The sequence below is a fragment of the Diprion similis genome, chromosome 3, assembly GCF_021155765.1.
Source record: "Diprion similis isolate iyDipSimi1 chromosome 3, iyDipSimi1.1, whole genome shotgun sequence".
Classification (NCBI taxonomy): Eukaryota; Metazoa; Arthropoda; class Insecta; order Hymenoptera; family Diprionidae; genus Diprion; species Diprion similis.
The window spans coordinates 10120376-10132415 of NC_060107.1; the positions used below are offsets into that span (position 1 = coordinate 10120376).

Sequence of the window (12040 nt, forward strand, 5' to 3'; positions counted from 1 at the left end):
ATATTTAACTAAACGAAAATGCAACATCTGTTATATCGTACTTTACACACAAATCTCTTTTTTATCCAATCACTAACAAAAAATAAATAAACAAATAAATAATCTCAGAAAATCGGAATCAGATAAAAGAAAAAAAAAACAAATCCCCACCACCAGACATCAAGTATCTCGAATCTTCTGATCATAAAGTTTCAGTCTCAAACTCTTGATATCTTAATATCTAATTGCGTCATTCGAATTTGCAAGAATTCAATTCAGTAAACGTAAATTCAAATTCAATTCTATCACACAGCGAAGATGTTTCATCAGTCTGCGCTGTACATATATCCATGGTGCGAATAAAAAAAAAACCTATAAACGTCAAGTATTCTGAATCTTCTGATCATAAAAATCTTGTCTCGAACAATTTTGTCTTCTTTTTTTTTTAACTTCGTAATCAGACGGTGAAGTCCATTCGTTCTTGACCACTGCCACAATCGTTCCGAGAAAAATACAACGGACTGATATCTTGACATTTTACCATATATATATATATATATATATATATATGAATATATCCCTCTCGTACGTGTTTCCTAAAATCCATCAATTCCAACTGCAGGTTAATCGCTTTTTCCCCTACCGTTCTCCGCTCACCGTGTACCGAGTAGTGCCCCGTACCTCGTATAACTTCCTCTTCTGTACCCCGATTTCCCCGCACCTCGTGCCAAGATTCTCAGTCCTGCACCAGCTCTGCACCGGGTCTCGACCATAGTGGATAGTTCTCGGTTCTCAGTTCTCGGTTCTCTTTCGGAGTGCGTAGTTCAGTTGAGTTCACTTCAGTTTATCGTTAGTGGAGTGGAGTGGAGTTGGGTTGAATTGGGTTCGCGTATCCAACGTTCGTGCCAGTTTCTCCTGTCGCCCCGTTGCTCGCTGGACCAGCCGCGTTTACTGTAAGGATCCTAACGCCGTCTTACGCTTGACGGTCATTGTGGCCACTGAGCAGTCCATCGGGTTACCAGGACCGTTGGTGTGGGTGCCGAGAGTCACTGACCAGCCTGAAAACCATCTTCCATGTGCTGCTGTCAGTTGGACTTGGAGTTGTGTTTCAGGATTTACTGGCACTGAGGCGATATATACCTACTCGTGTAGAGGCTAAGGGCTGCTTCATTAAAATGTGAATAACTGTGTACTCGGCATTGTTGGAATTGTATTTTCACTGCGTCGCGGTTACTCTGATTATTCGCTTACAATGTAACTAATGAACGTGGGCTGGGGTTGAAGTTCCGAATTTGAAAGGTTCCGAAAACGTCTAATTTTGGATTATGCGGTGGGGAAAGCTTGAAGTAAAAAAATCAAACTTTTACGAAACAACAAAGTTTTGAATGGTCGCAAAGCCGATGGATCAAAGTTCCGAAATGGAAAATTACGAAGAATAAACTTTTGGTATAGAGAAATATTCCGAAAATATTTCGGAACCTTGTCTTGACAAAGTTTGATTTCTTAATTTCAAGTTTCGCCAGTAAAAATTTCAAAATTAGGCGCTTTTGGAATTTTTCAAATTCGCTTGGTCTATTTGTAAAAGAAAGGAATGGGGTAAAAGGGATGAAATCCGCTGCTTTATTTCACGTTACATAGCATTGTGAAAATCCCGTCATGTGAAGTAAATATATGAATTTCGTGAACTCCTTCACAAGTACTTATAACGTGCTTTTTTATGTATTGTCGAAATTAAGTCAATCACATCGATTAATTTGTGCGCAGATACCCAAAAAAACTTGTTCAATTCGCGGTTCCAACTCCGATAAATATTACTGCGTCACTGAGCTTTGTGGAGTAAATTCAAAAATTTCATGCCTTCTCTATCGTCTTTCTAGTTTCATCTATTTCTTGAACAATGAATACAGTGTACAGTTAGATCATCACAGTGTAAATTAACATGTAAGATTGTGGTCATCTGATTGACTTAATCGGTTCGTTTTTTTTTTATCAATTAAGGGTCGTCAATTTGTGATCGAGATCAAAGGACAAATGTTTCGAATCGAGTGTCAGATTTTTTCTTTCATCTAATTTGTATATATTCAGATATTACACAGTGAATAACACCGAATTTTTCAGAAATGATTCTGCGAAAACAAAATGTTATAACTATCATAGAAGTACAAAAAAGCATTCAGATAAGAAATTTTTATGGGATGTCCATTTAAGTATTTAAAATAATTTATAAGGAACTTCATCATGAATCGCTGATATTATTTTTTACATGAACCTAGCATAATTATATGCAGATACGAAGTAATTTGAATTTAAATGGAAGATAAGCTGGAAAAAAAAATCAAAAAAGAAAAAAAATCGACGCATCTATACGGCGCTGTGAATATTAAATGTCACAGAAGCATTCGAAATCTGTGATATTTAGGCGAAAACTGTAAAGTACCGTTTGTAAAGAAATCGATCGTTAAAAAACAGCATTCGCAATAAGTTGGGAGAGGGAAAATTTACCAAGAATTAGATACAACCAAGTCTCGCGGAGCTGTCGAATTAAGTGAGAGTTAACAATATTTATTTTACATATACATATTACGTATATTTATATACTTTTATAGGCATGTGTATGGAACCGACTAATCGCTTGAAAAATTTCATTATATGCGGTGCACAGAACGAATCGTTACGTAAAGAGGGGAGGATGGGGCGAAGTGGGCACCTTAAAATTTTTGATGTCTCAAAAAATTTGGGGGCAAAGTGGACCCCCTGAAATTTTTGAAATAACAAGGAATAAAATTAATCACCTGAACTTTTTATTGAATATGAATTACTCGGAAATTATTTACTCGAGTAATTGCACATCTCATAACGCGAAACGTTTCAAATTGTGTTTTACTCTCAACTCGTCAAAGTCAAATGATTTTCTGAACTTGAATTTACGATTAATTTTTCTCGAGAAAGCTAGATAATAATTTAACATAATTGTGCATGTAAAAACTAAACATTTTATTCTCATTTTAGGCATTATTTTCTTAAGGGATCCACTTTAGCCAACCCTCCCATATATTAGGGTTTTCTAAAAAAAATTTGTTTTTCAAAACGTGTATCAAATTTTCGGTAGAGCATCTCAAATAGAATATCTCAATTAAATATGAGCTCTTAATATTGATGTTTAAAAGTGGTTATGTTATTTTTTCAATTTTCCATTTAAATAAGACGTAGAAAATGTCGGAAGTTTTTTTGTTCTTTCTCGTAAACGGATTGACTTACAAACTATCTAAATACAGATTCTTATAAAAAATTTCACGCTCTATAAAAAAGTGCTAAAAAATACGTTATGGTTATATGTATCGCACATTATGGTAGTTGAATATTTCACACATGCAGACTTTCATGTTTAATTACGTGTAAATTTAGCGCAACGCGTTCACTCGTTGCTGATGGTTGAAAACCACATGAACGTGAGCTCAATTTGCATAGTTCGCGGTTAACTGCACGTTGCAAATGAAGCATGAATGGTTAATTTATAACGCCATTGGTTTAATGAACCGTGGTCTCATCCGAGATTGAAGAGCCTCTGATAAATTAAACATATTCATTTTTATGCACTTTTATGAAACAAACATAAGTGATCAACGCTTATAAATTGCAATCATAAATTCTCTGATCAGATTTCATCAGCTAATACTCATCAGAATCAAAACATTCGAAACTTTGTTGCTTCGTAAAAAATTGATTTCTTCACCTCACGTTTCATCACCAGATAATTCGGAATTGGGTGCCTTCCGAACTTTTCAAAATCGAAACTCCAGCCTCGTCCCAACCGTGAAGCAAATTTTATGTAATACAATAGATCTGAGATTCTTATGAAATTTCTAACCCATCGTATCACGTGTTTTTTAGATCTCCGCGGGTCGGAGGTCCGCTCTCTCAGCCACTCGCCATGATTCCCCCAACGATGCACGGCCACGAATTCAACCAACCCTTGTCGAGGGTGGTTATGGTCCGCAAAACTGATCAAAGGACCTTCAGCAAGGGGCGCAGAGGCGGCGAACCGATGCTCGAAACTGTCACTCGGGAAACGATCGAACTTTTTAACGGTGGTAGAGCTGAGAGGAAATTCACCTCCGAGACCAAAGACGTCGCCACACCAAAATCAACCAGGTATGTACGTAAATAAACCCCACTTTCCGGTTTTCACGATTTTAACTTTCTTCCATTTATGTATGATATTCAAGCCCGGTTATTTTTTTGGTACCTAATCGCGATCGAGTAACTTTAGTGAGATTAGAATTTTCATTTGGATTTTGTAAAGTCTGTCTGTTTGCGTTTTTGTATTAACTATTTTTACAAACTTGCTACTATCATTATTATCATTATTAACGGTTTTACTTTTTTTTTTATCTTGTTGTGGTTTTAGTTGTTAGTACTGTGAGATCAGATTATAATTAATCGACTTAGCGAATGATCTACTTGACGTGGATAGATTTTTTTCCCTGTTAGTGTTGCAAGTATATTTATCATTTCAATTCACCAGTACTAAAATTACTAGAGATTCAACTCTGTTACATTGTGATCATTATTTTTCAGAAATGCACAATTTTCTGAAAACAAATTATGGTCAGGGCTTCCTGACAACGGATCAAATTTCTTATCGATCATCGATATGTAGAAATTAACAAACTACGATTTTTAAGTAAAATACAAAATTTGGATTATTTAGTTGGCCTGATTTTATTGGTCAAAGATGGTGACTCTTCGAAACAAATCGGGAAGAAAATTTTTGTAACACATTCCTTTTTCCTCCAACCTACTGTATAATATTCTGATTTAATTCCTATGTCGTCTGTAATTTATTGGATGAAATTGAATTACCAGTTAGAGTAATTGCAGGCACCTAGAAAAGTCTTTTGATTGAGTATGTTGTAGATATAATGGGGTAAAGTCGTAGTATCGATAATAGAAATTCCAGTGTAGAACGATCTGTCTTGTTACACAGCGTTTACACGAACAATTAATTATACAAACCATAAAATTCACTTTTTGTAGAGAGTACAAAATTACCTGAGTTTGAAAGGGTAAAAAATAACACAATTATTATATTAAATTTCATACACATGCTGTGAACATATTCCTCTACGTTACAAAATACGACGTTCAAATATGGCGTAGAATTCTTTCCTTTCATACGAAGGAATAACAGTTGATTCAACAAAAAAAAACTGCTGAAAACAACAATTTGTGTTATCAAGTGAAACCGCATTAATATAGAAATCAGAAAAAAAATTACCACATTTGGTCAGCTGCATATATGCGGTAAATTTAACGATTTTTGCACTCAATTTCCAAATTGATTTAGAGAGACAAGGTGAGAGTAGAATTTCAGGGAGTTGTTTTTGTGAATTTTATGTGATAACTATATCCTGTCGTGAAATATTTGAGATTTAAAGGTGAACATGACTGCCCTATTGTAGCATGCCTTCCCTCAGCGGAAGTGGAACGAAAAAGAAGGTTGTTGGCTTTGTTGACCAGTTGTCACCCGAAAGGTACTAACTACATATAACGAATTAGAAAATTATAGCTTACACGTGCATTATACGTTATACATACGAGTCTACTGTACACCGAATGCGATGAATCGTAATAAAAAAATTTTAAAAATTTAAAACATAAATAAATTCTGCAATCTTAACAATTCCCACACGCGATTAGCTTTTATGATCTACTCGTACTGCGTATAAAATTTGCACCTTGCAATTATATTGTATTTGCAAAACCCGCGAACAATGTATACCTAATATTGTATAATGTATACGGAAGCATAAATAAATTCTGACATTCGCTCCGATCACGAGCTTGTTGAACAGAAATCTGAAACCATACTGAAGAAAATACTCGAGCCAGTCGGACCTCGGATTACACACATTATATCGGGTTTAAAGAAGGAAATAAATGATACACATCACCTTAGAGCATGGAATACTTCGTTATTACTTACGTCGCGGACATAAATAACACAGCATTCAGTTTACAATAGCCGCAAAAAGAATAATAAAGAAATATAAAATGAATGGAAATGAGATTAAACATTATCGGCAATGTGATCTAGAACTCTATAAGCCTACACGTGTTTAATTAGAAGTAATAAAATATAAAACTTTCCAATTTTACCCCAATAACTGATAATGCATCCTTTATAAATATATACCTGATATAGTTTTGCATGAAACTGTCGCCTATAGATAGAATTTAACGATCAATAGTTGATATAGAGAGTTTTGAATAGAATTCGGTATTCGTGTGCCTAACTATTTGTAGTTGTAACATCATTCGAATACACATAGCGTGTTTCGTAATTATAATTGTCATTAGTCTTTGCCGTCGATAACCTGCCTTGGCTTCCGGCTTGTGGTCACCCAAATGGGCTTCGGAGTTTTCCACCTAATTTTAACACCTGAAACCTTATTTTCAGGTCACGAGCTGACTCAGTGCGATCAAAGTCACCGCCAACGGCGTCACCGGCTTCACCAGGACCTCTGTCAGGCTCGTTTCACGGAAGTTTTCACGGCAGTCTTGGCAGCGATGGAATGTCCTGCAGCAGCGCGAGGTCCTCTTCGGCATCCCCCGACTCGGCACGCTATTCATCATCCCAAATCAGCAAACCGGAGGTAAATACAATCAATTGATAAAGTAGGAAGTGACGTCAGGGAAGACCAGAAGGTTGTACGGAAAAATTCAAGGGAAGACTTCGGTGAAATTTTGAAAATCGGTACTTGAAGTCCTAATAGTTTGGGGGAGGGGGGGGGGGGGATTTTTTATACAACTTTTTTAAATCATATAAGGGATAAAAATCCGATTTTCGTCCAGTCTTAAGTCCACCTGAGGCCACAAGAAGCCGTGTTAGCGTGCCCGTAGCTGCTTTATCGACGGAGCCGTTTAAAAAATTCAGATAAGCTGCATGAGCCAGGAAAACTAGAAAAAAACGAAAAGACTTGTAATCGGTGGATCCGGGAGCTAGGAAAATTCAAAAGATCCAAAAATCTAAATAAATCAAGTCGGAGATGAATTTTTTTTCTGGTGATGAGAAGTCTGAGGAAAATTTTTATAAGATTGAAACTTTTATCCGTTATTTCTGAAGCAGATTGCAATAAGGAACTGAAGTTTTTTGCGGAAATAATCATGTATCAAGAACGTAAGAAATCTGACTTCGCATGACTTTAAATTGTTACTATCTTTAAAAATGTTTTTTTTAACAACTGATCTTCGCGTACCTTATATTACTGTCCCCTTTTTTTGTGAGGAAACATTTGCCATCTGCAAAACGGGGTGTAATCTGTAGATGGTTCGGATTACTCAACAGACCTAAAACACGGCTAATACACTCCGGCAGACACGAACCACAGTCGAAGAATCTCGCGATGTACACCCTCCGTCACGACATCTTTCGCTCCCAGAATAGGCACGTGAAATGACACGCTCAATTTAGGTTGGCAATAGCTTAGGTAATGTAGGGATCCGCTAATTCTCGTGCGCGCAAAATGCGTGGCTAGCGAGCGATGAAGCTCGTAGTTAGCGATCCCTACATTACCCAAGCTGACGTCAACCTAAATTGAACTCGTCACTTCGGTTGCCTATTCCAGGGGCGACAGATATCGTGACGGCGTGTGTACATACACCTTTGGGTGTAATTCGTGCAAATCAAGATTGCAGGTCTACCGGTTGACCGAGATCAAACGGGGTAACTACCTACCGCTATTAATACCTTCGAAAGGAAATCGACTTGAGTCATCGACAGATGTCATTGGTACACACCATGTGTACTGTTCTTTCACTTGTTATCCAATACTCCGGATCTACGTGGCTATGATCGATGCAACGTCATTTTAAATACCTACAAACGCGGTTTATTCTCACACGTCATGTGAAATGTTGTGTTATTTGTATTGTAATATTTTATTTTTAAGATTAGATCTACAACCGAGTTTGATTCTGATTGAAAATCACTTTTGAACAACGTTCTTTCGTCTGTTTACGTCTATTTCAAAAATGGGAGATTGCTTCTCGTTAGTTACACTTAAATTCATATTTATAAGTATTATTGTATACATTTTTTATTTTTTTTTATTTTTCGAAATTGGTGTCATAGCATTTTTGTATTGATAGTATTGGTAAAATGGCAAAGTATATAGGATTATCCGTCTTCTCTTCTGCCTCAGATTTGTTTTTATTAGTTTTTTTTTCTTTTAAAATCAATCCTACAAAATTTGCGTTCCGACAATGTGAAAAATATTTCGACCGAAAGAAAATTGTGCCTCACGTTTTTTTCCCCTTTTTGTCTTGTTGTAGATTACAAAGACTGACAGCCGTAAAACATCTCTGCGCAGATCGGGTCCATCGAAGGAATTCCTCGACGCTTGTCTCGAAGCCCACAACGTTTATCGTGCCCGACACGGCGTTCCTCCTCTGCGAATCAACAAACAGGTCAAAGCATTGCTCAGTATACTTACAGTTAATCCCATTTTAGTCGGTATTCTGTTGTCCACCTTAAACGAGTTTTTGTGTCTTTCTTCATTTTCTTTTTCCTCCTCTTGTTATCCTCCGTGTGGTCAGCCGAGGACAGCGCTAATTGCTACGTTAATTACTGGGCTATTAGCACTAATTAATTCACCTCGATTGATGCTCTATTTATATACTGATCAAAATCGATCGTGAAAAAAAAATCATAGTCAACATTCCTGATGCAACTTTTGCAACAGCTTGTTCACTTCTTATATAACTGCGATATTACATTCCAGAATTTCCGGTTTGTAACGTTATTAATCTGATCTTCATTTCACTGGAACGGCTGAGCAATTTCAAATCTTTTGAAATATCATCAATTTGATGAAATATTTCTTCACTTCATTGTCTTCTGTAATCCGAAATTCAATCATTGCTTTTCAAACTCATTGTATTTATCTATTTATTTATGTATTATTATTATTTTTCGTTTTGTAATACTTCGAATCTCCTGTCCGAAGCTTTTTCTTCATTATTATTATTGTTGTTGCTTTACTTTTGTTCCTAACTGCGCGGAATATATTCAATTGATCATTTCACTACTGATTTCACCGAGGAAAAATTTTTCAAATGAACGAATCAGTCAATGACGGAAACATTTATTTACAGATGTGTAAATCGAGCCAGGACTGGGCGAACATTCTGGCAGTTAAAGGCCGGCTAGAACACAGAACGAACATCGACTACGGGGAAAATTTATTCTGCATGTGGAGTTCAAATCCAAAGAACATTGTGAGCGGAGAGGAACCGGTTAACGAATGGTGCGAACCTAATTACTTGCCAAAATTTGAATGAAACAATGTAATTTGGCGATGCAAATAAATTTTTAATCAAAATTTTCCTCACAGGTACGCCGAAGAGGCGCAACATCAATACGGAAAGGAGCCAACGACCCTGAAGACGGGCCACTTCACGCAAGTCGTATGGCGAGATAGTTCAGAGCTGGGAATCGGGATGGCTCGTAATCGTAACGGGGAGATTTACGTCGTGTGCAATTACAATCCGGCTGGAAATTTCTTGGGCAGTTTTACCGAGAACGTTTCACCCCCCGGTGGAGTTTGTTCACCGAGGAAACTTGGCACCGTTAACGCTCAAGTGAACCTCATAAACGAGACGTCTTGGCAGCAGGAAGCGCTATTGGTCCACAACGAGTATCGTAGAAGACACAGAGTTCCTGACCTCAAGCTGAACTCTGAACTGACAGCTGCTGCTCGGGTAAGAATTTACTGTGTTATTCGATCTTATCAATTTTTCCCATGTTTGACTAGAAACGTAGTTTTCAATGACACTTCTGTGGTATTCAAGTTAAGGAGTTGAGCGTACTTATAGGCTATAAACCAGTATCGAACATGACTTTGGAAAATTTTTGCCATGTTCGATGCAGAATTTAGTCTCGGGGAAGACGTTACTATGGGATTCAAATTTAGGAGCTAAGGGCACCTGGTGCCCACACCGGTATCAAACATGACTTTTGACAATTTTTGCCATGTTCGATCCGGAAATCGACCCAAAAAGTGCATTACTTGATTGTTATATAATAATTGAAATGAACTCACCACGATTGTAGTTCGTTCCAGACTATGTGACCATATTTTTTTTCTATTTTGACTAGGCCTGGGCGGAAACTCTCCTACAAACGAACAAACTGGTTCACCAATCCACGTCACCGTACGGTGAAAATATTTACTCAATGCACAGTTCGGACCCGAAACTCGTTGTCTCTGCGAGGGAGGTGGTTTCGAAGTGGTACTTGGAGAAAAAGGATCACAAGTACGGATCGGAGCCGAGAGTCCTCAACACGTGTAAGTTGTCAACTGTCGCGTTGGCCGTGATATTTTATAGTCGCTTACATCGGATATTCGTTTGTAAGAACTCTGATTATTGGTTCTGAATTTCTAATCCGTTTCCTTTCATCGCTTTCAGGTCACTTCACACAAATAGTATGGCGCAACACGACGGACATGGGAATAGCAATGGCTCGGAGGAATGGTACCTGTGTTATAGTGGCCTGCTATCATCCCCGGGGTAACATCGTTGGCCAGTTCACCGAAAACGTGCTGAAGCCGAAGTGAAAATTGATAAGCGTTCCACGTTCCGCGTAGACCGAAAGGACGCAACTTGTTAATAGTGTACCTAAGCCTGTATTTATATATATTTATATATATATATTGTACGTAGATGTTATACACATATGCATGTAAAGACCATATATGAACATAATAAACATTCCATACGAATATATATTATACACGTCACGAGGTACTTGATTAGCTGTAAGAAGGAAGTAGTAGTTCTTAGCTCTTGCCACTCGCTATGCTCAGATTGACCGGCACAGACTTAGGTGATAAATCATGGTACGTACTTCGAATGTGCAAAGTACATGACACATGAGACGAATATATGGAAATTACTGTCAATTCATTAGAATGAATTCTGTGTGAGAGGGATCTGAGGTTACTATTGTTTGACAACATTGAGAGGAATTATCGTGGAAAAGATTTAGACAAGATGGAAATTTGTTTCACCTCTTGCTCAAAATTCGTAATGACGAGCTCGGTTCCTGGAGAGAAACAATTATTTACACGTAAAGAAATAATCCTATCTGCAATTACAGCGCCTGCTATTAAGTGACTTTGGTCTTCACTTGGCTCCGATTTCGGGAAAATCTTTTTTGTCTATGAATCAAGTAGTATAACCGTTTTCCGACTAATTAGACGCGCAGGAACTCAAAAGACACATGAAAAAGAGCGTCAAATCAACAGCAAAGTGATAGCGATGAAAATCTCCAGTTTTTTGGCTGTAACTTTTGATCCGTTGCTCGCAGCGTATTGGGATTGCGCTTACTCGATTCCTCTCGCGGAATTAGGTCGGAATAGGGCCTCGACAAATTGATTGCAGCGCTTTTCAGAATCGTCGAAATTTTCGCCGAAAATCCAAAGGGGTTAGGCTTACTTTTTTGATCATCTTCGGAGCCAAAAATTTCTCGTCTTGAATCAACAGCGAAGAAATGGCGATGAAAATCTTCGGTTTTTTGGCTGTAACTTTTAATCCGTTGCTCGCGGCGTATTGAGACTACGCTTAATCGAATCCTCTCGCAAAATCACGTCGGAATAGTGCCTCAACGAATTGATTGCAGCGCTTTTCAGAATCGTCGAAATTTTCGCCAAAAATCCAAAGGGGTTAGCCTTACTTTTCTGCTCATTTTCGGAGCCAAAAATTTCTCGTCTTGGAATCGATTTGGATGACCATTTCTAGAGTAATTGGACCCCCAGGAACTCAGAAAACACATGAAAAAGAGCGTAGGATCAACAGCGAAGAAATGGCGATGAAAATCTTCAGTTTTTTGGCTGTAACTTTTGATCCGTTGCTCGCAGCGTATTGGGACTGCGCTTAATCGATTCCTCTCGCAAAATTACGTCGGAATAGTGCCTCAACCAATTGATTGCAGCGCTTTTCAGAATCGTCGAAATTTTTGCCAAAAATCCAAAGGGGTTAGCCTTACTTTTTTGCTCAT

General features: G+C 37.7%; 1 protein-coding gene across 4 annotated transcripts in view; it reads left to right on the forward strand.

The window, feature by feature from the left end:
* Positions 1-10760, forward strand: part of LOC124404912 (secreted protein PRY1-like) — a 50708-nt gene extending 39948 nt beyond the window's left edge. For 2 of the 4 annotated variants that reach the window (XM_046879402.1, XM_046879404.1), the window contains exons 3-10: positions 3871-4131; positions 5442-5513; positions 6440-6635; positions 8314-8448; positions 9136-9287; positions 9375-9741; positions 10139-10328; positions 10450-10760. In XM_046879402.1, coding sequence (XP_046735358.1) covers positions 3871-4131; positions 5442-5513; positions 6440-6635; positions 8314-8448; positions 9136-9287; positions 9375-9741; positions 10139-10328; positions 10450-10598 — 1522 coding nt within the window. In that variant the 3' untranslated portion in view covers positions 10599-10760. Of the gene's footprint in view, positions 1-1196; positions 1234-3870; positions 4132-5441; positions 5514-6439; positions 6636-8313; positions 8449-9135; positions 9288-9374; positions 9742-10138; positions 10329-10449 lie in introns of those variants that run through there. The other 2 variants (XM_046879405.1, XM_046879403.1) reach the window with 2 other exon arrangements.
* The last annotated feature ends 1280 nt before the right edge of the window (positions 10761-12040 follow it).